The sequence below is a fragment of the Zalophus californianus genome, chromosome 4, assembly GCF_009762305.2.
Source record: "Zalophus californianus isolate mZalCal1 chromosome 4, mZalCal1.pri.v2, whole genome shotgun sequence".
NCBI classification, from domain to species: Eukaryota; Metazoa; Chordata; class Mammalia; order Carnivora; family Otariidae; genus Zalophus; species Zalophus californianus.
Genome location: NC_045598.1, coordinates 665,335 through 693,103, shown reverse-complemented (window position 1 = coordinate 693,103; position 27,769 = coordinate 665,335). Strand labels below are relative to the sequence as shown.

The 27,769-nt window shown below is 52.3% G+C and overlaps 1 protein-coding gene across 4 annotated transcripts; it reads left to right on the top strand.

Moving 5' to 3' along the window:
• Positions 1 to 223: 223 nt before the first annotated feature.
• NADK (NAD kinase) lies at positions 224 to 27,769 on the top strand. 4 transcript variants are annotated; one of them, XM_027614842.1, is made up of 12 exons: positions 224 to 330; positions 16,311 to 16,529; positions 18,383 to 18,466; positions 21,595 to 21,724; positions 22,135 to 22,243; positions 22,398 to 22,483; positions 23,296 to 23,398; positions 23,754 to 23,908; positions 24,113 to 24,212; positions 24,290 to 24,447; positions 25,148 to 25,230; positions 25,662 to 27,769. In XM_027614842.1, the coding sequence occupies exons 2-12, from the start codon at positions 16,351 to 16,353 to the stop codon at positions 26,011 to 26,013; spliced, it is 1,539 nt and encodes a 512-aa protein (XP_027470643.1). In that variant the 5' UTR covers positions 224 to 330; positions 16,311 to 16,350; the 3' UTR covers positions 26,014 to 27,769. The 4 variants fall into 4 exon arrangements, with proteins under 4 accessions (XP_027470643.1, XP_027470636.1, XP_027470651.1 ...); XM_027614835.1 differs by lacking the exon at positions 224 to 330 and adding an exon at positions 1,297 to 1,452; XM_027614850.1 differs by lacking the exon at positions 224 to 330 and adding an exon at positions 14,302 to 14,362.

The window sequence follows — 27,769 nt, the reverse complement described above, 5'->3', positions numbered from 1 at the left end:
GAACATAGTAAGTGCTGGATCAAGTGTTACTATTCTGTTAATGATCATATCCAAAATACACAGCTCAAAAGGCTTCTTCTGTGGGTGTGGCTGGCTGTCACTTTAGGGAAGTGGTTGGATTTCCAAAATAACCAGATGGGGAAGTTACAGAGCTTAAGAAATCCCCCCAATTCCTGACACCCTTGCCCCCCTTCCTACTTACACTTGATGACCCCACTGCCCAGTGGTCCCAGGCCAGTAGTGAGACATGTCCTGTTTTGTGCCTATCTGAGTTTGGAGTCTCTGCACGTAGGGCCGGGAGACCCCACCAGAGGAGCCTGACCACCGCAGGTATGGGGGCAGGGGAAACCTGGCGGCCACGCTGCTGCAAAGGGCTCCACACGACACAAGGTGTGGGAGACGTGCGCTTACACAGGGAATAACGGTGGGCACTTGGGAAGCCAGGCAGATTACCAAGAACCGAACAGGGCACTCTCCCGGCTTCCTCTACGGGCACCCCTTATTCACAGACGAGTCCCAGGAGCCTGGCACACTGTTGGGACACTTGACTTCTGGGTGCCCTGGGGGAGGCCTGCAGCTCCACCAGAAGCTACCAAGTGGGTAACTAGGTCCCCTTCCTCTCTCCTCTCTGGGTCCTCCGGTGGTGATGGTGAGAGGGGTGGGGGACGACGGTGCTAGCAGGTCACCCTGGAGGGGCCCCCTTTGACATCCCGGGCCTACAGCCCCTGTAGTCCAGGTGGTGTGCAGGGCCCCGCCAGGGGGCTTGGGGTGGGAGAGGCCCGCGGTGGCCCCGCCCCGGCCGCCCCCTCCCTCTGTACCAGCAGGGAGGGGTCCGGCTGTCGCAGCTGCTCGCAACCAGTTTTGGTTCCCCAAACATGTGCCTTCTAAGTAGATTCACACCCCGTCAGTTATGGAATCCTAAGCGGGTGCTGTCACCACTCGCAGGGGTCCGCAGCCAGCCCACCCGGCCCGCGGTGGAGGGGAGCGGGAGCGACAAGGGGGCAGGGGCAAGGGGCGCGAGCGGACGTGCTTGCAACGCGGCGGGGTAAGTGGGGACCAAGGTTCTTCTTCAAGGCGGCCGCCGTCGGAGTCGGGGCAGCCGATGGCCCACCGCGAGCCTCCCGCCCCAGCCCCACCGACCCCTGGGTCGCAGCCCCCAGCCGGGACCCCAGGTCCTTGCTGGACGACCCACGTGCGCGGGGCGCGCGGGCGGGGCGCATGCGTGGGGCGGGGCGCATGCGCGGGGCGGGGCGCGCGTGCGCACTGGCTGCATTGCTGCTCGGCGGGCCGGCGCCGTGGTCCTGGCGGCCGTGGGGCGGGGGGCGGCCATGGGGCGGGGGGCGGCCGCGGCGCCGGGGGCCGGCTAGCGACGGCGAGCGGCAGCGGGGTGGCGTGGCCCGCGGGCTCGGCCCGGAGAGGGGACGGCCCCGCAGGCGCCCGGGGCAGCGAACGGTGAGTGCGCGCGGCCGGTCGGCCCAGCCCTCCGCCCGCGGTAGCCGCCGCCCGGGGTCAAGGGGCGGCCTGGGGGTCTGGGGGTGCGGGGTCGTGGGCCGGGGCGGCCCTGTCCGCCGCCCGGGTGTGGGCCTGGGGGCGCGACCGCCGACCTCGCCCGCGACGGCCGCCTCCCGAGTCCGCGGGTTGGCGGGCAGTCTGGAGGGTCGGGCCCTCGGGGGCAGGTCGGGGTCGCCTTGTCGCGCCCTGTGTCGTCGGAGGGCGCGCCGCTCTGGGACGCCAGACACCCGCCCGGCGACCCGCAGCCGGGGCCCGCGGGGGTCTCGGGCCGGGGCCGCTCCGAGCAAACGGATGCCCTGGGCTTTGATTTTGAGTAACAGGTTACTTTTCCTTTCCCGTCTTGGGGCGCAACTCTGCCTCACATGGAAGACTTAGGCATTCGTTTTGGGAGTATGCCCTGGCTTTTAGAAGGGAGTTATTTTCCATCTTTCGGGATGACGCCCTTCAAGGACTCGTTCCCCGGAATCCCGGGGCCCTGTTGTCAGCGGGCGCACCGAGTCCGTCCCTCACTGTGACCTTTGCCCTCGCCACCGGGCGACTTGAGGACAGGGGCAGGTGCCAGTGCAGTAGGCACACAGTGGCTGCAGCTGGAGGGGAGCCCTCGTGATGGTTCCGGGTTTTTTGTGTTTAACTTGTGGGTAGGTCTGCGCTGCTAGCACAGAGCCCCGCGGGGTTCTGACATGATGGTGGAGGGTCTCCCAGACGCTGGCCCGGCAACTGGCACCCCACTACACGGGGAAACAACAGTCGGTGCTGTTGTTTACCGCTTGAGAAAAGGTATGATGAATGAAGAGGCAGGTGTTTTTTTAATAGGAGTTGATGGCCCCACATCTTTATTCCTTCAAATCACAGGGCTTTTCTGTAAGCATGGATATTACAACAGCCAAGGGAGCTTCAGGAAGCAGGAGAGGCAGTGTGCAAAGGGAGGGTGCACCTGAGGGCGGCCTCCTCCAGCAGCCTCACTGCGGCCCTGTTTACACCGAGTGACAGGCACTCCGCTGCTTTCGCCCGTCCTGGGTTAGTACGGGTCAGCTGGTAACTCCACGACTTCATTTCTGTTTGTGCTGGTGGCTGGCCATTTGCAGTACCTCCAGACCCATGATTGCCAGGCTCCTGAGTCTAATGCACAGCCACTCAGATTGTGGTCTGAGAACTTTATTTCAGTGCACGATGACAGTGCCTGGCTTTATTCAGAGCTGCACAGACCCTGGTCTTCCTTGTCTGCCCAAGGAAGGGTGCCACCGCCTCTCTAGAACAGCCCCCTTCAGGTCTCAGATCCTATTCAGTTTATGGGGTTACAGGTCAGGCTCCTGGCTCATGTTACCAGAGAACTTTCCAAAAGGTCTTCCTTGGTTCACACACTGCCAGTGTGGATGCCCAGTTTTATCACAACCTTGCCAGCATTGGGTACTATCGATGGAGAAGGGAAGGGCGATTTTAGAGGGACTTGTTTTCCACCTCAGTGTCAACTAGTGAGGTTCGGCATTTCCTATTTCTGTCACCAAATAAGCTGTCCTTTTTCATTCAGTATTTTCTTTCTTTTCTTTTTTTTTTTTTAAGATTTTATTTATTTATTTGACAAAGATACCGGGAGACAGGGAACACAAGCAGGGGGAGTGGGAGAGGGAGAAGCAGGCTTCCCGCGGAGCAGGGAGCCCATCATTCAGTATTTTCCACAAATACAGTTGAGAGCTCTCACTGGATGTCATGGGTGTCACATCTGTCTGTGGGCGTGTGTCTGACTTCTTTGCTGGATGCCATCTCAGCGTGTCCCCTCCCCACCATGTGTGAGTTCTAGGAAACATTGCTGCCCAGCACTATTTTCCTAATAAAATTTCCCAATGCCAAAGTTGTTTTTTAAAATTAGGGCGCCTGGGTGGCTCAGTCGTTAAGCGTCTGCCTTTGGCTCAGGTCATGATCCCAGGGTCCTGGGATTGAGCCCCGCATCGGGCTCTCTGCTCCGCGGGAAGCCTGCTTCTCCCTGTCTCTCTCCCCCTGCTTGTGTTCCCTCTCTCGCTGTGTCTCTCTCTGTCAAATAAAAAAAATCTTTAAAAAAATAAAAATAAAAATAAATAAAATTAGGGCGTCAGGGTGGCTCATTTGGTTGGGCGACTGCCTTCTGCTCAGGTCATGACCCTGGAGTCACAGGATGGAGTCCCGAGTTGGTCTCCCTGCTCAGCAGGGAGTCTGCTTCTCCCTCTGACCCTCCCCCCCTCTCATGTTCTCTCTCTAATAAATAAATAAAATCTTAAAAACTTAAAAAAATAAAATTAGATTTGTGCTGTGGCACTTGCCTGGCTCCTTCGGTGGAGCGTGCCACTCTTGATCTCAGGATTATGAGTTCGAGCCCCATGTTGGGCGCAGAGATGACTTAAAAATTAAACTTTTTTTGTTTTAAGGTTTTGTTTATTTATTAGAGAAAGAGAGGGAGAGAGAATCTGAGGCAGACTCTGCACGGAGTGCAGAGCCTGACGCAGGGCTCGATCCGCAACCACGAGATCATGACCTGAGCTGAAACCCAGGGTCAGATGCCCAACTGACTGAGCCACCCAGGCACCCCTAAAAATGAAACTTAAAAAAAAATAATAAAAAATAAATCAGATTCGTGCTGTCAGGAATGTGCATGAATTTGGATGGAATTCGAATTTCATCCTTCTCAAACAGTTAACATACCGGAACAAGCTTGTCATCACATTAGTCTTTGCAAGTAAATATTAACAGCTTCTAGATAATGAGTAATAGAAAATTTTTATTATTTTTTTTAAAGATTTTATTTATTTACCTGACAGAGACACAGCGAGAGAGGGAACACGAGAGGGGAGTGGGAGAGGGAGAAGCAGGCCCCTCGCTGAGCAGGGAGCCTGCTGCGGGGCTCGATCCCAGGACCCCGGGATCATGACCTGAGAGGAAGGTAGACGCTTAACGACTGAGACACCCAGGTGCCCCATGAGTAATAGAAGATTTTTAAGTACATTTGCCTTTTGTGATTTTGATAGGTTTATTCCTTTTTTTATTGTTTTGAAATAATTAGAGATTCACAGGAAGTGAAATAGTCCAGAGAGAGGGCACCTGGGTGGCTCAGTTGGTTAAGCGACTGCCTTCGACTCAGGTCATGATCCTGGAGTCCCGGGATCGAGTCCCACATCGGGCTCCCTGCTCGGCAGGGAGTCTGCTTCTCCCTGTGACTCTCTTCCCTCTCGTGCTATCTCTCATTCTCTCTCTCTCAAATAAATAAATAAATAAAATCTTAAAAAAAAAAAAAAGAAATAGTCCAGAGAGACCCTTGTAACCCCCCCCTTTATTTTACACACCCATAGTGCAGTAGTTTTTATAACCAGGAAATTAGCATTGGAAAACTGTCGTTAAAAAAAAAGAAAACTGTCGTTAACTACACTACACTCCTTATTTAGATTTCACCAGTATTTATGTGTATCTGATTCTCTGCAGTTTTATCCATTTATACACTGATGTACCCACAACCACAGTCGGGACTCAGAACCACTCCGTCATGCCGAGGATGCCCCACTCATGCCCGACCTGTATGATTTTACCATCTTGAGAATGTATATGGGATCATTCAGTTTGTGACCGTTTGACATTGGCTTTTTTCACCCCGTATAATGCCCCTGACATCTATCCGAACTGCTGCAGGCATCAACAGCCCGCTCCCGTGTGTTGCCCAGTTGTATTTTACTGTGTGGACAGACCACGGTCGGTTTAAGCAGCAGGGAGGCATTGGGGCGGCGGCCAGCTGCAGTCTTCGGCTATTGCACATAAAGCTGTCGTGAACACTCATGTGCAGCTTTTATGTGGACATATATTTTTATTACTCTGAGATAGATGCCACCTTGCAGTTGCTGGGTTCTGTACTTCTCTTTTTTAAGATTTTATAAGAAACTGCCCAACTTCCAGGCTGTACCGTTCATGTTGCAGCAGCGTGTGAGTGATGGTTTCTCTGCTGTCTGGCTTTCGGTTGTCTTAGCCATCCTGAAAGGTGTAGTGATACTGTTGTTTGAATTTGTATTTCCTGTGGCCGATGGCGTGGAGCTTCCCATGGTTTTTTACCGTGTGTGCATCCTCTGGTTTGTTCATCGTTTTTGCCCATTTTCTAATTGGATTATTTGTTTTTTTACTTTTGTTTTTGAGATTTCTTTGCATATTCTAGATAGAAAACCTTTGTTGGATATCTCGTTTGCAAATATTTTCTCCCACTCTGCAGCTTGTTTTTATTCTCTTCACAGAGTCTTCCACAGAGCAAGCTTCTTTTAATGAAGTCCAGTGTATTGATTTTTTTTTTTTTTTTTACCTTTTATGGACTGTATGCATCATGTATAAAAAATTCTCTCTAGTCCTGGGTTCTAAAAACTTTCTCCTTTTTCTTTCTTTCTTTCTTTTTTTTTTTTTTAAGATTTTATTTTTAAGTAACCTCTCCACCCATCGTGGGGCTTAAACTTACAGCCCCAAGACCAAGAGTCATATGCTCCACCGACCGAGCCAGCCGGGCACCCTGCTCCTACTTTTTTTTTTTTTTAACTTTTTATTTATTTATTCATGAGAGAGAGAGAGAGGCAGAGGGAGAAGCAGGCTCCCAAGGAGCAGGGAGCCCGATGTGGGACTCGATCCCAGGACCCCGGGATCATGACCTGAGCCGAAGGCAGACGCTTAACCATCTGAGCCACCCAGGCGCCAGCTCCTACGTTTTCTAATAAAAGTTTTATAGATTGTGTTTTACACTTGACATAATCCATTTTGATTTGTTTTTAGTTAATTTTTGTTTAAGGTGTGAAGTTCGGGTTGAAGTTCACTTTTCTTGCCCCAGTTTTATTGACAAATAATTGACATACATCCCTGTATAAGTTTAAGTGGACAGCATTTGTTGGGTACAAAATATTGTCCCAAGACTCAGTGTAGTAGAATTCTTAAGCAGTGAGTGGAAGCTGAGACAGCATCACCTATATATTTTACTATAGAGTAGTTTGTCTTCACTTTTCCCAGGGACAGGTGAGGAGCTGGCTGAAGGTGATCTGGGCCTGGTTGAAGTGCGGCTTAGCCGACCATGCCCTGCATGTTGGGTGGCCTCCCTGCTTGGTTGGGTCCTCTTGTCTGTGTACTGTGGCCTTGCACAGGGGCTTAGGAGCATTGGCCCAGATGCCAGCCCTGCCCTGTCCTAGCTGTGTGACCCTGGGCTTCTGTGTCCTAGACACCCCATGTGTCTCATTGTGAGCACGAGGCAGGTGATACGAGGTGAGCGCTTGGACAGCGCCTGGCAAGGTGGGCGCTGGACCTTGCCATGGGCCCTGGCTCTGCGGGATGTATTTCTGCTTCTAGCCAGTCATCCTGGTTTTGGGTAAGTGTCCATATTCCCGCAGGCAGTCCTGCTTCGGCTTCTCCGTTCTTGGACAGAGAGAGGGCAGTGCGTGTGCAGAAGGGGCCGTATATCCTGGACGCACTTCCCTTGTTGAGCTGTGGCCGTTACACATCTGTCCACGTTCACCCGTGTTTGGGTCATGGCTTATACATCATTGGTCACCCTGCCTTTTTCTCAGACATCATTGGCTCCAACATTGGTGATTATTTCCTTTTAATGATTGCATTGTTGGGGCGCCTGGGTGGCTCAGTCGTTAAGCATCTGCCTGCAGCTCAGGTCATGATCCCGGGGTCCTGGGATCGAGCCCCACATCGGGCTCCCTGCTCCACAGGAAGCCTGCTTCTCCCTCTCCCACTCCCCTGCTGGTGTTCCTGCTTTTACTGTCTCTCTGTCAAATAAATAAATAAAATCTTAAAAAAAAAAAAAGGTTGCATTGTTACAACTTGCCTAATTGACTCCTTTAATTTAAGTGCCTCTTTTGTCCTTTCTTGGCAGTAAGTTGCTCTAAGTCCCATGCAGAGTGGGGCATTTCAGGTAGCCTTGCCCTGATTCTACATATTAGAGGAGAGGAGTTGGTTGGTTTTACTTCTCAGAATGGCAGGGTGAGGCTGCTGCAAGACCTCTTGGTCACAGCTCAGAACTGAAGTTTTTACCCTTCTTTGCTGAGGTTCTGTTAGTAAAGAATGTTAGGTATGTGTGTTTGCTTGTTTTAATTGACGTATAGCTGTCGACACAAAGTGAACAAACTTTTTAGAGTCTCTAAAAGTAGGAGCGCCTGGATGGCTCAGTCGGTTAAATGTTTGACTCTTGATTTCGGCTAAGGTTATGAACTCAGGGTTGTGAGATCAAGTCCCACGTCAGGCTCTGCCCTCACCAGGGAGTCTGTTTGAGATTTTCTCTTTCCCTCTGCCCCTCCCCCCATGTTTGCGCACGTGCACACTCTCTTTCTCAGATAAAACGAATCTTTAAAAAAAAAATTCTCTAGGGCGCCTGGGTGGCTCAGTTGGTTAAGCGACTGCCTTCGGCTCAGGTCATGATCCTGGAGTCCCGGGATCGGGTCCCACATCGGGCTCCCTGCTCGGCAGGGAGTCTGCTTCTCCCTCTGACCCTCTTCCCTCTCGGGCTCTCTCTCTCTCATTCTCTCTCTCTCAAATAAATAAATAAAATCTTAAAAAAAAAGTCTCTAAAAGTAAAAAAGAGCGTTTTATTCGAGCTCAAGTTAGGACAGTTGCCCTGGAAACACGTTTTCACACTCCAGGAAATGAATGGTTTTTACAGTGTAATATACTTTTTACATCTTGTAAAAGCTCAAAAGATTATAGATTAGCATATAGGCAGGAATTAGGAGTTTTGTCATAAAGGAATGCAGGGAGTAGGGGTGTTGACTGATACCTCAAAGACAAGATGATTTTCCTTTAGGCTACTCATTCACAAAGCAGATGTACAGTGCTTGCGTGGGGGGCCATAAATCAGGCTTTGGGTTTGAACGAAGTTTATGTACAGTCATGTTGACTTAGAAAGAAATCTAAAATAGTTTCTCTTGTATGTCAGACCTTTAGAGAGTTTTTCTCTCATAGTTGGCATACAGTGTTATATCAATTTCAGGTGTACAACATTGATTCCACAGTTTCTGTAGATTACTCGGTGTTCACCAAGGTAACTGTAGTCACCGTCTGTAACCATACAACATTATTACACTATTACTTTTTTATATAGATATATTTGTTTTTTAAAAGATATTTATGTATTTACTTGTCAGAGAGAGAGGGAGAGCACACACACACACAAGCAGGGGGAGCAGCAGGGAGAGGGAGGAGCATGCTCCCCGCTGAGCAGGGAGCCCGATGTGGGGCTCAACCCCAGGACCCTGGGATCATGGCCCGAGCCCAAGGCAGACACGTAACCAACTGGGACACCCAGGCGACCCTATTACAGTATTATTAATTTTATTTCCTATGCTATACTTTTTCATCCCTGACTTATTTATAACTGGAAGTTTGTACCTCTTAATCCACTTTACCTATTTTGCCCATCCCCCATCCCCCTCCCCTCCAGCAACCCCAATTTGTCCTCTGTATTTGGTTTTTTGGGGCATCTGGGTGGTTCAGTCAGTTAAGAGTCTGCCTTCGGCTCAGGTCATGATCTCAGGGTCCTGGGATCGAGCCCCAGATTGGGCTCCCTGCTCAGCGGGGAGTCTGCTTCTCTCTCTCTCTCTCAAATAAATATTTATTTGAGACAGACAGAGAGAAGGAGCAGGGGGGAAGGGACAGAGGGTGCCCCAATAAATCTTTTTTAAAATAAATAAATAAACGTTTGGTGGTTTTTTTTTTAGATTCCACATAGAAGTGAAATCATATGGTATTTGTCTTTCTGACTTATTCCACTTAGCATAATACCTTCTAGCTCCATCCATGTTGTCACAGATGGCAAAATCTCATTCTTTGTGTTTTTTTAAAACATTTTATTTTTTTACATAAGTTCTACGCCTAGTGTGAAGCTTGAACTCATGATCCCGAGATCAAAAAATTGCATGCTTTGGGAGCACCTGGGTGGCTCAGTCAGTTAAGCGTCTGCCTGCAACTCAGGTTATGGTCCCAGGGCCCTGGGATGGAGACAGCGTCAGGCTCCCTGCTCAGCGGGGAGCCTGCTTCTCCCTCTGCCTCTGCTCCCCCTGCTTGTGCTCTTTCTCCCTCTCTGTCAAATAAATAAATCTGTTTTTAAAAACTTATTTATTAGAAAGAGTGCACGTGAGAGAAAGCAGAGGGAGAGGGAGAAGCAGACTCCCCGCTGAGCTGAGAGCCCAATGTAGCGCTCGATCCCAGGACCCCAGGATCATGACCCGAGCTGAAGGCAGATGCTTAACCAGCTGAGCCACCCAGGCGCCCTAAAGATTATTTATTTTAGAGCACGGGGGTGGGGGGCAGAGAAAATCTTAGGCAGACATCCTGCTGAGCATAGAACTCGACACAGGGCTCAATCTCACAACCCTGAGTTGACCTGAGCCAAAACCAAGAGTTGGATGTTTAACCAGCTGAGCCACCCAGGCGCACCCAAGTGTCTGACTCTTGATCTCAGCTCAGGTCTTGATCTCACGGTAGTGAGCCCAGCGTGGAGAGAGAGGAGAGAGAGAGAGAGAGATGCTTACTTTATTGCTAAAAAATGCTAACTATCATGTGAGCAGCAGGGATGGCTCCCAACTTACCAGGGTAGTGGTTGCTGGAGGCTAGGGTGGCCATGGTGATTTCCTAAAATAAGACACTAATGAAATTTGCCTCATTAACTCTTTCACAAACGATTTCTCTGTAGCAGGCGATGCTGTTTGATCACATTTTACCCACAGGACAAGTTCTTTCAAAACTGGAGTCAGTCCTCTCACACCCGGCCGCTGCTTTATCAACGCAGTTTATGTGGTGATCTAAATCTGTTGTCGTTTCAACAGTCTTCACAGCATCTGCACCAGAAGTAGGTTCCACCTCAAGAAGCCCCGTTCTCTGCTCCTCCGTAAGGAGCAACTCCTTAAAGTTTTATCCTGAGATTGAAGCGATCCAGTCCCATCTTCAGGGGCTACTTCTGATTCTAGCGCTCTCACTGTTTCCACATCTGCAGTGACTTCCTCCCCTGAAGTCCTGACCCCCTCAGAGGTGTCCGTGAGGGTGGGAGTCTACTTCTTCCAACCTCCTGTTCATGTTGATGTTTTGACCTCTTCCTATGAGTCATGAATGTTCTTAATGGCGTCTGGATGGTGAATCCTTTCCAGAGGTTTGCAGTTTACTTTGCTCAGATCCATCAGAGGAAGAAGCACTATCTGTGGCAGCCATAACCTTACAAAATGTATTTCTTAATAGTAAGACTTGAAAGTTGAAATTAATCCTTGACCTGTGGGCTGCAGAGTGGATGTTGTGTTAGCACACATAACAACATTAATCTTGTACATCTCCATCAGGGCTCTTGGATGAGTAGGTGCACTGTCAGTGAGTAGTAATGTTTTGAAAGGAGTTTTTTTTTTCTTTTTCTGAGCAGTAAGTCCCAGCAGTGGGCTTAAAACATTCAGTCAGCTGGGGCACCTGGGTGGCTCAGTCGGTTAAGCGTCCAACTCTTGGTTTCAGCTCAGGTCATGATCTCAGGGTCATGGGATTGAGCCCCACATTGGGCTCTGTGCTCAGTGTGGAGTCAGCTTGAGATTCTCTATTCTCTCTCCTTCTGCCCCCACCACACACACTAGCATGCATGCTTGCTCCCTCTCTCTCTCAAATAAATAATCGTTTTTTAAAAATTCAGTCCGCCACATTGTAAGCAGATGACTGTCATCCTGGCTTTGTTGTTCCATTTCTGGAGTGCAGGCAGAGTACTTTTAGCATAATTCTTAAGGGTACTTGGATTTTCTCAATAGTCAGTGAGCATTGGCTTCAACCTCAAGTCACCAGCTGCGTTAGCCCTTGACAAGAGAGTCAGCCTATCCTTGGAAGCTTTGAAGCCAGGCATTGACTTCTCTCTAGCTATGACAGTCCTAGATGGCATCTTCTCCCAAAGTAAGGCTGCTTTGTCTACATCGAAAATCTGTTAAGCACAGCCACCTTCATTAATGATCTCAGCTAGATCTTCTGGAGAACTTGACACCGCTTCTACATCAGCACTCGCTTCTCCACCTTGTACTTTTTTTTTTTTTAAGATTTTATTTATTTGAGAGAGAGAGAATGAGAGATAGCACGAGAGGGAAGAGGGTCAGAGGGAGAGGCAGACTCCCTGCTGAGCAGGGAGCCCGATGTGGGACTCGATCCCGGGACTCCAGGATCATGACCTGAGCCAAAGGCAGTCGCTTAACCAACTGAGCCACCCAGGCGCCCTCTAGCTTTGATTTAAAGTGAGAAGTGTGTGGAGTGCCTGGCTGGCTGGCTCAGTCAATAGACTGCGTAACTCTTGAGTTTAGGCCTCACATTGGGCATGGAGCCTACTTTACAAGAAAGAAAGAAAGAGAGAGAGAAAGAGGAGAGAGAGAGAGAAAAAGAAAAAAGAAAGAAAGAAAAAGGAAGGAAGAAGAAAGAAAAAGAAAGAATAAATAGAGAGAGAGATGGGTGACTCTTCCTTTCACTTGAACACTTAGAGGCCGTTGTAAGGGTATTGATTGGCCCAATTTCAGTACTGTTGTGTCTCGGGGAATAGGGAGGCCTGAGGAAGGGGAGAGACGGGCCCTGCTGGTCAGTGGAACAGAGCACACACAGCACTTCCCTGTTAAGTTTGCTATCCTAAATGGGCGCAGGGTACCGGTGCCCCAAAACAATTACAATTGTGATCTCAAAGATCACTGATCACAGGTCACCATAACAAATATAATAGTGAAAAACTTTGAAGTATTGCAACAATTACCACAATGTGACACAGAGATACAAAGTCAGCAAATGCTGGTGGAAAAATGTAGATGTGCTTGGTGCAGGGTGGCCACAGACTTTCAATTTGTAAAAAATGTAATGTGTGCAAAGCACAATAAAGCCACGTGCTATAAACTGAGATACGCCTATATTTGGTGTGAAGAAAGAGTTTAACTTTATTCTTTTAGACGTGGCTGTCAAGTTTTTGTAGAATTACTTGAAGAGGGCGCCTGGGTGGCTCAGTCATTGGGCGTCTGCCTTTGGCTCAGGTCATGATCCCGGGATCCTGGGATCGAGCCCCGCATCGGGCTCCCTGCTCGGTGGGAAGCCTGCTTCTCCCTCTGCCGTTCCCCCTGCTTGTGTTCCTGCTCTCGCTGTGTCTCTCTCTCTCTCTGTCAAATAAATAAATAAATAATCTTTAAAAAAAGAAAAAGAATGACTTGAAGAAAAGATGATCCTCTCTCTGTTGAATCACCTTGGCTTCTCTGTTGAAGATCCATTGATTGAGGGGCGCCTGGCTGGCTCCATTGGAAAAGCATGTGACTCTTGATCTCAGGGTTGTGAATTTGAGCGCCACGTTGGGTGTATAGTTCACTTAATTACAAATAAATTTTTTTAAAAATCCGTTGATTGTACCTGTGTGAGGGCATCATTTTGGAATCTGTTCTGTTTCCTTCATCTGTGTGTCAGTGTCAGTGTCATGCTGTCTGGTTCCTGTAGCTTAACTATAGATCATGAAGTCAGGAAGTGTGAGTCTTACTTCGTTCTTTTTCAGTTTTTTTTAACTATCCTCGGCCTAGGTTGTCCACATTTCCATGAGTTCTAGAATCAGTTTGTCCTTTTTTTTTTTCTTGGAGAGAGAGCATGGGGTGGGGGGAGGTACAGAGGCAGAGAGATTCTCAAGCAGACTCCACACTGAGCATGGAGCCTGATGCAGGGCTCTCTCCCAACCTCGAGACACGACCTGAGCTGAAGTCGAGAGTTGGACACTTGAGGCTATGCAGTGTCCATACTTCACAGCATGGAGTCTGCTTGGGATTCTCTCTCCCTCTCCCTCTGCCCCTCTCGCTGTGCTCCCCCCCCAAATAAATTTTAAAAATTAAAAAAAGAAAAGAGTTGGATGCTTAACCTACTGAGCCGCCCAGGTGCCCCAGTTCATCATTTTCTGGAGAAGAGTCTTCTGGGGTTTTGTAGGTAGGAATTGTGGAGAGTCTAAATCAGTTTGGGAGCTGAGATCTAACAATATCAGCTTCTCTGATCTGGGAATGTGCCTTTGTCTCCATTTCTTTGCTTCCTCATTTCTGTCAGCAGCGTTTCTAGTTGTCAGCGTACAGGTTTTGTGCTATTTCCTATTAGTGAGATGTCATTGATATATGCCCTTCTAGTTTCAGGTGTACAGTGTAATGATTTGATGGGTATGTATTGGGAAATGACCAGTAAAATGGATCTGGTTAACATCCATCACCACATGGAGTGACAAATTGTTTTCTTTTCTTTCTTTAAGATTTTATTTATTTATTTATTTATGTATTTATTTATTTATAACGATTTTATTTATTTATTTGACAGACACAGCGAGAGAGGGAACACAAGCAGGGGGAGTGGGAGAGGGAGAAGCAGGCTTCCCGCGGAGCAGGGAGCCCGATGCGGGGCTCGATCCCAGGACCCTGGGACCATGACCTGAGCTGAAGGCAGACGCTTAACTGACTGAGCCACCCAGGCGCCCCTACAAATTGTTTTCTTATGATGATAACTTTTAAACTCTTCTCTTAGGAATGTTCAAATATATGCTCCATTATTATTACCTAGAGTCACATTGCTGTACGCTACTTATTTTATAACTTGAATTAGGTTCTCTACTTTTGTCAACTATATCCCTATGTAGCTTTTATTTCAGTGTTATTGTAAATGGTATTTTTATTTTTTTTAATACTCATCTATTTATTTTAGAGTGTGCACGAATGGGGGGGAGGGGCAGAGGTAGAGGGAGAGCATCCACAAGCAGACTCCCTGCTGAGCATGGAGCCCAACGAGGGCTCAACCCCAGGAACCCAAGATGATGACCTGAGCTGAAACCAAGAGTCGGCCGCTTAACCAACTGTCTCCTGTAACCTTGGTAATAAACTCACTTAATTGGACAGAGTCACTTTTTTGTAGATTCCTTAAGATTTTCCATATAGAAGACCATGTCATCTGACAGTACAATTTTTTTAAGTAATCTCTACACCCAATGTGGGGCTTGAACTCACAACCCCAAGATTAAAAGTCACACACTCCACCAGCTGAGCCAGCCAGGAGCCCATGACAGTACAATTTTACCAGTTCTTTTTCCATCCTTATGCCTTTTACTTCATTTTCCTGCCTATTAACACTGGCTATGGCCTCCAGTACAGGATTGAATAGGAGTGGTTATATCAGTATGTTCTTGTAGGTTTGGGGTTTTATTAAAGATTTTTTCATGTTTGGGTATTGATCCACTAGGGTGGTGGTGTCAACTCTAGCTAAAATTTAGAATCACCTGGGGAGTTTTTGTGTTTTTTTTTTTTTAAAGATCTTATTTGAGAGCGAGTGAGAGAGCACAAGCAGGGGGAGCAGCAGAGGGAGAGGGAGAAGCAGGCCTCCCGCTGAGCAGGGAGCCCGATGTGGGGCTCAATCCCAGGACCCTGGGATCATGACCTGAGCCGAAGGCAGATGCTTAACCCACTGAGCTGCCTGGGCGCCCCCACCTGGGAGCTCATAAAACTACTGATGCCTTCAGTCTGGGTGTGGGCATTACTCTCTGAAGCTCCTCTGGTACTTGTCAGGTGCGGCCAGGGTAGGGGTGCAGGGGCGCCATCACCTTTCACCTTAACACCGAGGCCCAGGCTTGTCTGATCTCTGAGCTTCCCTTCCGTCCGTTCACCTCCTGCAGTGCCATCCTCTGACACGCGCTCACCCCTCTGGGAGAACTTTTGGCCTTACCATGTGTGTTACAGTCTCTTTTGGGGTGACCTTGTTTGCTTGGCTTGTCCCTGCAGCGTGGGTTGTGCGGCAGGTTACCCTGCTGGTTCCACCTGGGGTGCCGCCTTCTCACCCCTGCCCTGGGTGGGGGTCTTCCTCTGCGAGAAGCCTGCCCTGCCTGCTCTCCCCCTCGGGCAGGTCCGGGTGGGCTCCAAAGCTGCAGGCACCCTCGCCGTGACCCTGTGGTAGCCCACCCTTCCTGTCCTTGGAGGATTCCCTGTTTTGATCTACACTGGCTTTTGTCAAACTCTGCCCTTCTTTTTCCATTGTTCAGTGTACTGATTTCTGCCTCTGTCACTGCTTCTGCCTTTCTTAGACTTATTTTATTCCTTTTCTAGCTTTATAGGAATCTCGGCTCGTTTCTCTTCATGCTCAAAAACTTCAGCGCACCTTAATGGGGCCGCATAGACTTTGCTTTGTGTTTACTTTATCCTGGTCGTTTCGATGTGTTATATGTTGGTTTGATATCCATTTTGAGCCATAAGTTGCTTAGGAGGAAGTTCAGACGTTCCCAGGTGGTTGCAGGATTGTCTTCTTTGTTCCTACTTTTTTGTCTTTTCCTGGTTTTATTGTACTGCGGTCGGAAGGTAAGGTTCTCTACCTTCACTAGTGTTTGGAAATTGAAGTTTTCTTTGAGGCTAAAATAGGTCAGTTTTGGGAAATGTTTTATTGGCTCGTTCGCAGGGCTGGAGTCCAGTGTGTGTCTCCGAGGGGCGTTTAACACTGCACAGCCCCATGTGATTCCTTCCACAGTAATGTGCTGTATCCCCACTTGTGACTTCTTCTCTAGCTGGCCCCTGGCCTTATCTGTGGGAGAAACGCCATAGCTCCAGCCTGCTAGTTCTTTCTTACTCTTTGACTGTTAGCTCTTCTAGATTCACTAGAAACCACAGGTAGGTTCCTGAGTTCTTAAATATCTTTGGGATAGAAAGAGACTGTTCTCAAGTCCTTTGGCAAATGGGACTTAAGCCATTTTTGTCCCCTGATGGAATGGTGCGTGTATGTGTATATATGTTATTTTCTGCATGCATATTCATTTACTTTATTTATTTTATTAAATTAAGGCGTCAGTGTTTTTCTGATCGAAGTCCTCGTTTAACAACTATGGAAACGGAACAAGAGAAGGCCAACATGAGTAAGGCAGTGAGTGCAGATTCGGCCTCGTACCGCTGCTCCGCGTGCCACGGGGACGAGGACTGGGCGCCCAACCACCCCATCCGGGGGCGGGCCAAGTCCCGCAGCCTGTCTGCCTCGCCCGCCCTGGCGAGCACCAAAGAGTTCAGGTACGAAAGCCCTCCTCCGAGCACCACCCTCACCTGCACACTCCGACTGCTCCAAACTGCGACCAAGGGTTCTTTTAAGGCCTTGGTACTGCTGTGTGTAAATACTGACTCATACCGTGTGTGTCCAGACGGTGGGGTGGGGCCGAGTCCCGGGAGCACAGGACAGACCCCGCCTGGCACGTCTCCCCAGATGGTACCAGCGCAGGGTGATTTTCCTTTTCTCTCCTCAGCCAGTGCCCACTCTAACTTTTGGTGTTTGAGGTGTGTGGGTGGTGCCTGAAGGCACGTCAGCGGGGCCCACGCGGTGACGGGGCTGGCGGAGGGCTGAGTGTGGCCGCAGGGGTGTTGGGCAAGCACCCTCCCCTGACCCGGCCTGCCCTCTGCCGCGACCCGCAGTGCGTGTGCTTGCACAATGCGCTTGAGTAACAGTGCTTAGAGCTGCCCACGCAGCGGCCTGCCGGGCAGCGTTGTGATGGCACCTGTCGACGCTGCCCTGGCTTCTGGAACAGTAACTGCAGTGAGTTTTGGGTAGAAGCTGCCAGAGCCGGCCCCGCTTCTCAAGCAGGGCTCACGTCTCTCAAACGCAAGGGGAAGTTTTCAGTAAAAAGCGTGTACCTCTGTCAGTGGTGGAGGGCGGAGCGGGGACGGGGTGGGGGCAGTTTTCTGTGTGGAAAGCTCTAAGGCGCACGGCGGGGAACAGTGGCCACGGCCGGGGGCTGGGGGCCGGAGTTTCCGGGGTCTGCTTCTGGCCGCCGCCGAGCAGGGGCTCCGTGCTCCCGGCAGCACCGCTTCTGCTTGCGGGTTCTGGGGGTTCGGCACAGGCCCTTTCTGGTTCCGAGGCTGTGGAACGTGGTGTGGTGACAGCAGGCCGGAGGGAGCCTCCGCGGGGGGCGCTGGCGGAGGAAGAAGACAGGCGTGTGCCCGGTCACAGCGGTCCTTGAGCGCCGAGCGCTAACCGTGCGTGCCTGCTGCTGAGGCCCGCTGGGAGCCGCCCCTCCTCTGGGCACTCGCGGGGCCGTGAGGTGCGGTCTTTAACCCGACCCCGGGCTCTCTCTCGGTCTGTTGCCCTCTGTAAGACAGCTAGAAAGTCTGTTTGGTCTGCGTTGAATTTGAAGATTTTCTTGACACCATGAGACAGTTGAAGATGAAGTCAGCTCCATTTGGCCATCTTTGGGTGCAGAAAGGGACGGTGAGGCCGTTGGGGTTGGACACATCCCATAACCCTGTCACTGTGGGGGTGTCCTCGGCGCTCCCGCGAGCATGGGCCAGAGCGGGCGTTGGGCCCTCACGGACAGGGAGGGGGACAGGGCAGCCAGGTGGTGGTGGCCCCGCAGCATGCGCTGGCCACAGCCCCTTCATTTGGTGATTCAGTTATGGCTGAGTCACTTTTCAGTTATTGGAGAAGTTGGGTCATTGAAGTACTATCTTTTTTAGTGACTATGCAACTCAGCATGAGCAGTTTTGTTAGAATTTTCATCTAGGTAATTTAGGGTTGGTCTCTAAGGTCTTAATTCCCAAGTATAAGCCAGGGGACTGATCCCCAGACAGACTTGATCAGAGAGACTGCTCAGATTCAGATTTCCAGGCCTGTCCCCAGAGGTGGTCTTCCCTTTTTTTGGGGTGGGGCCTGGGCACCTGCCCGGTTTGGGGTCCTTTCTCTAAGGAACTCTCTCTAATTGCTGATGCTGCACAGTGGGTGGTGTAGCTCTGTGGGCCAGGGCGGGGTCTCCTGGGGCCGTCACGTGGGTACTGGGCCGATGATGGACGGAAGGTTATTACGATTAAAAGCCTTTCTGAGGGTCTAACAGTCTGTACCTAGGTCTGCTCACCCGCTGTGTCCCCTCTCCCCACAGGAGGACTCGCTCTCTGCATGGGCCATGCCCGGTGACCACGTTTGGACCAAAGGCCTGTGTGCTGCAGAACCCCCAGACCATCATGTGAGTGCTGGGGGTGGTGGGGGGGGCGCTCCTTGGGCGTGTGTGCTGTTGTGGGATCGCGGTGCTGTGGAATGTTCCGACTCGGGGTGAGAAGTTCACTTTTCAAGTCAGCAGAAGCCACAGGGCATCTCCACCAGCTCCAGCGAGCACGGGGCTCACTGCTCTCCAGAAAGCAGATGGGGGTTGGGCCAGGCACCATCTTTAGAGTTAGTTTTGTTTTTACAGTAAAAAGTCTAGGAGGAAACCAGTGTATTTCACACAATACGCTGGGTGGTTCAGACTTGCTTCTCCTTTAATTATTATTTTCATTTATTTATTTATTTATTTATTTATTGAGAAAGGGAGAGAGCACAAGCAGGGGGAGCACCAGAGGGAGAGGGAAAAGCAGGCTCCCCACTGAGCAGGGAGCCCGACGCAGGACTTGATCCCAGGACCTGAGCCAAAGGCAGACAGACGCTTAACTGACTGAGCCACCCATGCGTCCTCCTTTAATTATTCTTAAAATACAGAGACATCATTTGGCTATTTTGAAAGCCTGCTTTTACTTTTGAGAGACACTCCTCCTTGCAGGTGCGGCTGTTACAAGTGCTACCAGACCCCCAGTGCATCTTTGGGGGCCATGCAGTGCCTGGATGAGAAACTGTAAAAACTAAATGATCAGGGTTATTTCTCTGGACTCTCAGTGACTCTCCGCTTCTCCCGTCCGAAGAGTCACTAGGTGGTTCCAGAGAGGTGGGAGCTCTGTAAAGGGCTCCGTGCGGTGCTCTGGGTGTGCTTTATGTCTTAGGAAAACACACTGACATCACTTACTTGATGTTGGCGCTTTCTGTTAAACAGTCCAGAATTCCATCCCACCCTGAGCCTTGTGCCTGGCATCTCGTGCCGAGCTCCCCACCCTCCCTGCAGTCTAGGCCTTTCGAGGAGCCCCCACAGGGTCCTCTCCTTCAGGGCACGCTGTGGGGGTCCCACATTTTGCACAGCAGTGAGGGCCGCGGGCTCCGGTGTGCTTCCTCAACTGACTGCCTGGGGGTCCTTGCTCTCTCTGAGGCGGCCCCAGCAGTGGGGACCCCAGGCCGCAGGTCACGGCCTGTCTGAACAGGTTCCAGGCCGTCAGCACAGTGCTGCCACCTTCGGGCGGCCCAGGCAATTGCTGTACAAACTGGGACGTCTGTGACTATGAAACCCAGTGACATGGCTGCCCTGCTTCTTAGGGGCGCAGGGGGCTGGGCCTGGCGCAGGAATGAAGTCCTAGTGTCTCTGCTGGTTCCACGTGCTGTCTGCGCTGCTGGTTACTGCACCAGGGGCAGGCCCTGTCCAGACGCAGCCCCTCTAGTACCCCACAGCCTGCCCTGCTCAGCAGCCACATTGGTAACCTGGCCCACCCAGGCGCCCCCATACCCGAGCCCTGCCCTCTCCCGTGCCCCATGCCTTCCTGTTTGCTCTGGCCCAGCCTGGCCCTGCCTAAGGGCCCCTCCCTGGGCTTCCTGGTCTTGGCAGAGCTATTCTCTCCTTGTCATTCTACTTGGCCTAAGTGCCACCACAAATGGCCTCTCGCTGTCTAGCCTTGATTAGCCATCATGTCCTCGCAGCTGAGCCACAGTCGCTGTATGAGGGAGGGGGGTGTGGGTTCACTAGGGCTGGGGTGCTTCAGGTGGGGTGCTCCAAGCAGAGGGGCCAATGCCCCTGAAGTGTCCCTGGGGCTGCAGGTTGGAGCTGAGGAATGAGCAGCTTTGTCTGCCCTTTCTAGCTCATGTGCCCAGCACTGTCTGGTGGGGCTGCCGTCTCTGGGGGACAGGGCTCTTTTTCTCCACCTTGTACCTGCCCCCCATCCAGCGCTGCACCTGGCCGGGGCGGGGCTCTGTATGTCTAACCTAACGTCTTTTCTAATGTTCAAAAGTAAGATATGATAGAGATCACAAAGAACTTTAACTTCCTAATTTATTGTCTGAAATTTCACCATGAACGTGTGTGTGTTTTATGTCTAAATGTGTGGAATTGCCAGCATGTGATTGCCTTTGGCTTACTAGGCAGTGGCTCAGATTGGTCACCTGCTAGCTCTCAGGCGTCCTCACTCTCCCGTCCGGCACCCACAACCTGTGTGCTAGGGAAAGTCGGCATCCCCACCTTGTAGGTGACCCAGCAGGAGGCTGATCACAATTGGCACCCAGGCCTGTGCAGGACACATTGTGGTGGCTTTGGCTGGGCACAGCTGAGTCTGCTGAGTCTGAGGGCCAGAAGGGCCACAGGCCATGCCCTCCTGGGTCAGCGCAAAGGGGCTTCGACCCGGGCAAAGGTCCATGAGCCGTCCATGCTGCTTCTGAGGCCCACGGCCAAGCAGAGTGACGAAGTTTGGAGAGTGCACACCCCTTCACCTGACCAAGACCTGATAGCTCTGCCCATGGGGCCAAGCCGGTTCCACGGCCCAGCTCGGATTCCTTTGTGGCTGGGATGTGTCACCGCCCCTGGGGCCCTGAACAGCCGAACTCAGCCAGCCAGTTTAGTGAGGAGCCAGGCTCCTCACGTCCGGCCTCCTTGCTGCTAAAGGTGATCCTCAGGACTTTTTGTTTTAAATAGGTGATTGGCCAAGAGGATCTTGTAAACGGTGAAAAGATTCAGTAAGATTTGCTTGATTTTTAATTTTAGGGACCTTTGTTGCCATAGTTGTTTTATATAGCCTTTCAGAAGTCACTTTAGGATAGTTTTGCTTTCAGTTTTGAGGTTGCAGAAATTAAGTTTATAGTGCAAATGAGCACAGTTGGGAGAGTTCGGGGGCTGGTGTGCCCTACACTCCCGTTGTTAGCAAGGTGTGACTGAAACACTGTGACCAAAGCAGCCGTACCTACTCATGAGCCACGCATGTGACCTGGGCAGATGATGAAGCTCACAGAGGGTGTTGTGAGTGACCCCTCCCCTTGTAGAAACGCCTGGAAAGGGTGAGTGATGCTCAGTAACTAGATGACGTCAGACACCACACCTCTTATATTGGTGGTTTGTGTCATGGTTTTGGATGTTTTTATTGGGGCTAGCACACGGTCCAGGGCCTGAGAGACATGCCTCCGAGGTTGTGGTGTGCCTGTCCTCTCAAGGGAAAGCGTGCTCCTGGTGTGAATGCTCCTTTGCCCTCACAGGCATATCCAGGACCCTGCCAGCCAGCGGTTGACGTGGAACAAGTCCCCAAAAAGTGTTCTTGTCATCAAGAAGATCCGGGATGCCAGCTTGCTGCAGCCCTTCAAGGAGCTCTGTGTGTACCTGATGGAGGCGAGTGAACCAGGTTGGGGGGTGGCAACCCAGAACTCCCCTCTGCACCCCCACCGTGTCTTTGTCAGCCGGATTCCACCCTGGAGCTCGGGGGGTTCCATGTGCTCCTGGGCCATGTGGCGGGGGCAGGCGCGGAGCTGGCCTCCTAGCCAGGTTCTGGGTTTGTGATCTCAGAGCTGACCAAGTCAAGAAGCCAATTTCAGGCAAGTGACTTCCATAACTGAGGGTCACACAGCCTCCAGAAGGATAGAAATCTGTGCATGAGCAGGTCAAAAGCAGTCTGACAGCCAGGACTAAGGAATCCCTTTTCCCCTCATCATAAAGTGCTACGGCTTAAAAGGAGGCTTCATGGAAGACCAGCAGGATCTGAACTGGGTCTTGCGGAGCTGACATGCTTGTCTCCCTTCCAGGAGAATAACATGATTGTGTATGTGGAGAAGAAAGTTCTAGAAGACCCTGCCATAGTGAGCGATGACAACTTTGGACCAGTGAAGAAGAAGTTCTGCACTTTCAGAGAAGGTGAGTTTGTCATCGGCTCTGTCATGCGGCGGGTTGGCATCACTGCCCTGGACCTGGCAGAAGCTTCTAGCGTTCCTGCCCCATCGTGGGCAGGGTGCCCTATGGCATCAAGGGCTGCCGAGACACCTTTTCTTATGTTTGTTCTGTTTTCTAGATTATGATGACATTTCCAATCAGATCGATTTCATCATATGCCTGGGGGGGGATGGGACCCTGCTGTACGCATCCTCACTGTTCCAGGTGAGGTCTTCAGGGGGTTCTGGCCTCGGCACTGTGTGAGGAGGTGCTTTCCCAGTGAGGTTTTCCATCCCTTCTTGTACCTCATGCCTTTATGCCATGGGGATGCCGAGTTCTATGGTCTTCTTACTCTGATATTGGCCATAGAGCAGGTTTGTAAATAATGCCAAATGGTGCATCTGCTTTGTTAGGGTCTCCGTCCTCACGGGGAGTGCTACTGACGTGGAGCCTGGGCTGGGCAGCAGAGTGACTGGGAAAAAGGGGGGCAGTGGTGGAGAAACTGTCCTGGGGGGCTGCTGCAGATCCACAGACGCATGGCACCCATGAGGAGAAGCGGGCACCTCGTGGCTGAGGGGACGGGGCCCACAGCAGGATGAAGGCGGCGGCTCCAGGCTGACCCTCCAGGGCACCCAGGAGGCCTGTGGAGGCACCAGAGTGCAGGAGTTTGCCTGGGAGCCCGCTGGGACCCCCCGAAGCCCGCCTTCACGCTGCACAAAGCGGGAGGCTCTGGCGTGAAGGCTTGCGTCCTTCCCTGACCAGCTCTCTCCTGTCCTGCGTGGTCAGCAGGCTGGCTGGTCCTGTTCCACTGGTTTTTCATCAGCTCCTCCCGGCCTCCCTGACTGCTCGCTGACCTCCCGTGTGATCACTTGGAATCAGCCTGCCGGCCCACCCCTCAACCCCCAGCACTGACCGAGCACTCATGTGCCTGTCCCTTCCCAAGGACAGTCGGGGGGTGGGTCTGTCGGTGCTGGGGACAACTGGGGTGGCTTTTGAGTGGATTGGCTAGCTGACTGACCTGCCTCATTGGCTCATAGGGCAGCGTGCCTCCGGTCATGGCATTCCATCTGGGTTCTCTGGGCTTCCTGACCCCCTTCAACTTTGAGAACTTTCAGTCCCAAGTTACTCAGGTGATACAGGGTAAGTCGGAATGTTCTGGAACTCACAAGGAGTTCTGAACATGGGATTGTCTTCTCACTTGGTTTTGGGGTTTTTAATGATGTGTAGAGCAATATTTAAGTGTTTCAAGATTCAGAGATGCAAGATTTTGAACACTTTTTCTTCACGTTGAGAAGTTTGAGGAGGTCACATGTTGAAACTGCTGTGTGTGCTGGTTGGTAGTGGTGAATTGGCTTTCACAGAAGGCCGAGAGGTGCTGTCCTTAATTTGGGAGAGGAAGGGTGCTCCCTGGTGGAGCAGGGGTGTCTGCTTCCTGCAGGGTGCTGCCACCCCTTCCCTGCTAACCTCCCTGGGTACGACCCCTGCTGGCTCCCAGGGAACGCAGCTGTTGTTCTTCGGAGCCGGCTCAAGGTCAGGGTCGTGAAGGAACTCAGAGGGAAGAAGATGGTGGTGCCCAACGGGATCAGCGAGAACGGCATGCTGGCTGCGGACCTGGATGCAGAGGTTGGGAAGCAGGTCATGCAGTACCAGGTCTGTGGATGTGTGCCCTGCCTGTCATATGGCCTCAGGAAGAGGCACAGGGTGGAGGGACTCTGGGCTGGACCCAGTGGGGGCCCCCTGACCTCAGGACCTTCCCGAGAGCCCAGGAACAGTGTAGGTGCCTATGGGGCAAACCCCTCCCGCAGGGCAGCCCTGCGTGGCCCCTCCCAGGGTGCAGTGACCTTGTCCTCCCAGGTCCTGAACGAGGTGGTGATCGACAGAGGCCCCTCCTCATATCTGTCCAATGTGGATGTCTACCTGGACGGGCACCTCATCACCACGGTGCAGGGTGACGGTAGGTGGGCGCCTGGGGTCTGCAGGGTGGGGGTGGGGCAGAGCCCACAGAGAGTGACACTGCGGCCTGTCCATCAGGGGTGATCGTCTCTACCCCGACGGGCAGCACAGCGTATGCGGCCGCCGCCGGGGCCTCCATGATCCACCCCAACGTGCCAGCCATCATGATCACGCCCATCTGCCCGCACTCGCTGTCATTCCGGCCTATCGTGGTCCCCGCGGGGGTGGAGCTGAAGGTCAGAGTCCGCCCTGTACCCTTTCTGCTTTAAGCTGTTGCCTGGGGCCTGCCATGCTAACCACCCCCTTTGCCCCCAGCTGTGACCCCAGCACCCGCTGGGTTGTGGGCCCCACCGGGCTGGGTGCTGGAAGGGGCTTCACGCTCGTCCTTGTCTGTCTGCTCGGCAGGGGCAGCGCTGAGAGCCGGGCCAGCCCCTCCAGCTGGGCTGTGGGCCCTTGGGGGGTGGGGGTAGTCCCCACTGGATGGGGGCAGGGTGAAGCGGCACCCTGTGAGGAGCAGTGTCTGTCCTGGCGTGTGGCCCGTGCCCTGCTCCTCCATCTCTGTCCTTTGCCTGCCTCGCACTCCCTGCTTTGGTCCACCCTAGGCCAGTAGGCAGGGTGTGGCTGTGAGCCCTGGTAGGCAGGGCCACATCTGCAGGTCACAGGGAGAGAGGGCTGGAGCCAGACCCCTGGCTGGTGTCCCTGGCCCTGGGTGGATGGTCAGCAACTTGGCCTGATGGCCTGCCTATCTTATTTCCAGGGTTGGTTTTGGCAAGACATAAGTTAAGGCCTTCATGTCCTGGAACTGGCCTTGGCATAGAGTGGGTGGTAGGGATACCCTCAAGGGTCCTCCTGGCCAGTGCTGCCCTCCCAGGGCGGGGGTCCAAGGTGCTCAGCTGCACTCACGAACCTGCATCTGTCCTGCTTGACCCCCTCCAGATCATGCTGTCACCGGAAGCAAGGAACACTGTATGGGTGTCCTTTGATGGACGAAGGAGACAGGAGATCTGCCATGGAGACAGGTATGTGAGCCTCGGGGCCGGAGCGAGGAGTAGGTGTGAGGGGTATGCTTGCCTTCATACCCCTGTTGAGGTTGGCTTGTGCAGGCCCCACAGGCAGAGCTCTGTGACTGAGAGCTGCTGGGGGGGGCGGGGGGAGACGCGAGCCTGTCGGGCAGCTGGTCACCCATGCAGGTGGCAGCCCGTTGCCCCATGTTCTGCTGTACGTGGGGGGCGGCGGTGACAGATCCACAGCCCCTCACCTCGGCCTGCCCTGGTGTCCCTGCTGGCTACACCTGTCCTTAGGGTGAGATGGGCCCCGGGCTGTGCAGCAAGTGGCACCAGCAGAACTGAGATGATCCCCAGCTGGGCTGGGGTGGGCATGGCCCCTGGGAACGGGTCTTGGCCTGATGCTGTGGGCTCACCTGTGCTGTGCTTGTCTCCCCCCGCCTCAGCATCAGCATCACTACCTCTTGCTACCCGCTCCCCTCCATCTGCGTCCGAGACCCCGTGAGCGACTGGTTTGAGAGCCTGGCGCAGTGTCTGCACTGGAACGTGCGGAAGAAGCAGGCGCACTTCACGGAGGAGGAGGAGGAAGAGCTCCTGCCATCCACACTCGGGACCCCAGAGCCCCAAAGCTGCTCCGCTGCCTCGTTCCCACTTGGCCTCCGGGAGCCGGCTGACCTGAGCACGTGTGCTGTGAGCCCCGAGTCAGGCGTCAGAAGTCACAGCACTTTTGTCTGTAACCAGGGGAAGAGCCGGGAATCTGCCTTTTGTCGACCAGATCAGCCATTTTTAACATTTTAAATCTGACTTCTTTTTTGCATTTCTAAATAAGAAAAGTGAGTGCTGGTGGGGCCTCCTAAGTCCACACTGTGTGCCTGTGCTGTCGCTCAGAGCCTGGTCCCAGGGCAAGGACGCCAGAGCTGGATGTGTGCTTTGTGATTCCTTGTCAGGCAACCTGTGCTTCAATCAGTCTGTTGAAATTCAGAGGGGATCAGAATGGATTGATTTGTCTTTCCGTGTTGAAAATAAATGTCTTGTAGTCAAAACTCTTCCTTTAGCTACCACGATTTTCCCCTTAAATCCTGCACCTTTTCCCCTAAAAGGACTCGGAGGGGACGCTTCAGCAGAGAGCAGTCTGCTATTTGATTGGCTGATGGGTCCCCTCTCCCTCCTGCTCGGCACCTGCACCTCCTCCGGGCACACCTTCCTGCCTTGGTCCCAAGGTCCCCCTCCCCCCCGCCCTGCTGTGGTGTGACAGGTGCTGGCAGGGCTCCACGCTATGGCCCCCGCAAGCCCAGCGGTGGCCTGGTAGGAGGTCAGACCCATGCACATTCCTCATGAAGCAGGGACGGCCCCCTCTGCACCCTGGAAGGTATTTTAAATCCCGTGTATACCTTGTAGAGATTATTTTAAGCTTTCTGAACTGCTTATATACAGATTTTATTGTACACACTTTGAAGATTTCAGAGCGAACGGGATTTGTACTGTTGTGAAATGGAGCCTTGCTCCAATGTTTACACGTGTTCTGTGTGGCACTGTTGCTGGGACCACTGTTCAGCATGCTCACCGTGGGGGTGACGGTCCACGGAGAGAGAGGGTGCTTCTCGGTTAATAAGCTGTGGTACTTTGTGACTGCAACTAGAAGACGGGGACACATTGGTCAGTGAGGAAAGAGGTGGTTGGGGACGTTTTTTGTCGGTTCTGCTCTTCTCCCCGTGGGTCTTGGGCTTGCAAGGAAACTCCCATCATTCCAGTGGTCGTTCCTCGGCCAGCTGGCCGCGTGGGGCGTGGGCACATGTGCTTGCCACGTACGACCCAGAGCCCATGTGGTCTGGTGGGAGTCGTGGCTCAGTGCACGTGGCTTCGGCCCCTGGTTATTGTTCCCTGACAGATGTCCTACACTCGGGCATGTGTTTCTGAGTAACTGATTTCTCTGAGCTGCATTTTTAATCTGTTGAATTGGCAAGAACAGAAGGGACAGAAGCTGCCCTTTCTTGGACCCACTTCTGGAGTGACAGGGACGGGCCTGTGCTTTGCCTCGTGGAGGGTCACGTGCCTCATTCTTGGGCTGATGGAAAGGCTCTGGGGCCACACGTGCAGCCGCCCTCAGCCAGGGGCCTCCATAGAGCAGGCTCTGCAGCCTGAGCGTGGTCTCCCATGTCCGTGTTTCAGCGCCTCTGGCCCTCGGTGTGGTGCTTGGCCGATGGCCTGGGGTTGGAAAGGGGGGTGGGCCCTTGTTGCCATCGGCCAGGGGCGGGGCACGGTTCAAGGCTCACTGCCCCGCCTCCCTTGGGCTGAGAGGGGGTCGAACCAAAACTCCCAGCTTTAGGTCCAAAAGACAGTGGCGTTTGGGATTTGGGTCACTGGTTTAGACAAAAAAGCAAGTATTAACCAAGTCCGAAAGCAGCATGATTTGGAATGATCTAGAAAACCTTGGATTTTTTGAAGTAAATTCTTAATGTTTCATACTGTTGATATCTTGAAAATTTGTTAGATGTTGTTGAAAGCCTTATTACAATATTTTCAGATCCTTTCAATAAACAGACTTGTTTAAAAA

Excerpts from the sequence above, each read along its gene's own strand:
- NADK (XM_027614842.1), top strand. The coding sequence starts at position 16,351 with ATGGAAACGGAACAAGAGAAGGCCAACATGAGTAAGGCAGTGAGTGCA. Across the intron at positions 24,448-25,147 it reads CCGCGGGGGTGGAGCTGAAG|ATCATGCTGTCACCGGAAGC; the intron begins GTCAGAGTCCGC and ends GACCCCCTCCAG. Across the intron at positions 25,231-25,661 it reads GAGATCTGCCATGGAGACAG|CATCAGCATCACTACCTCTT; the intron begins GTATGTGAGCCT and ends CCCCCGCCTCAG.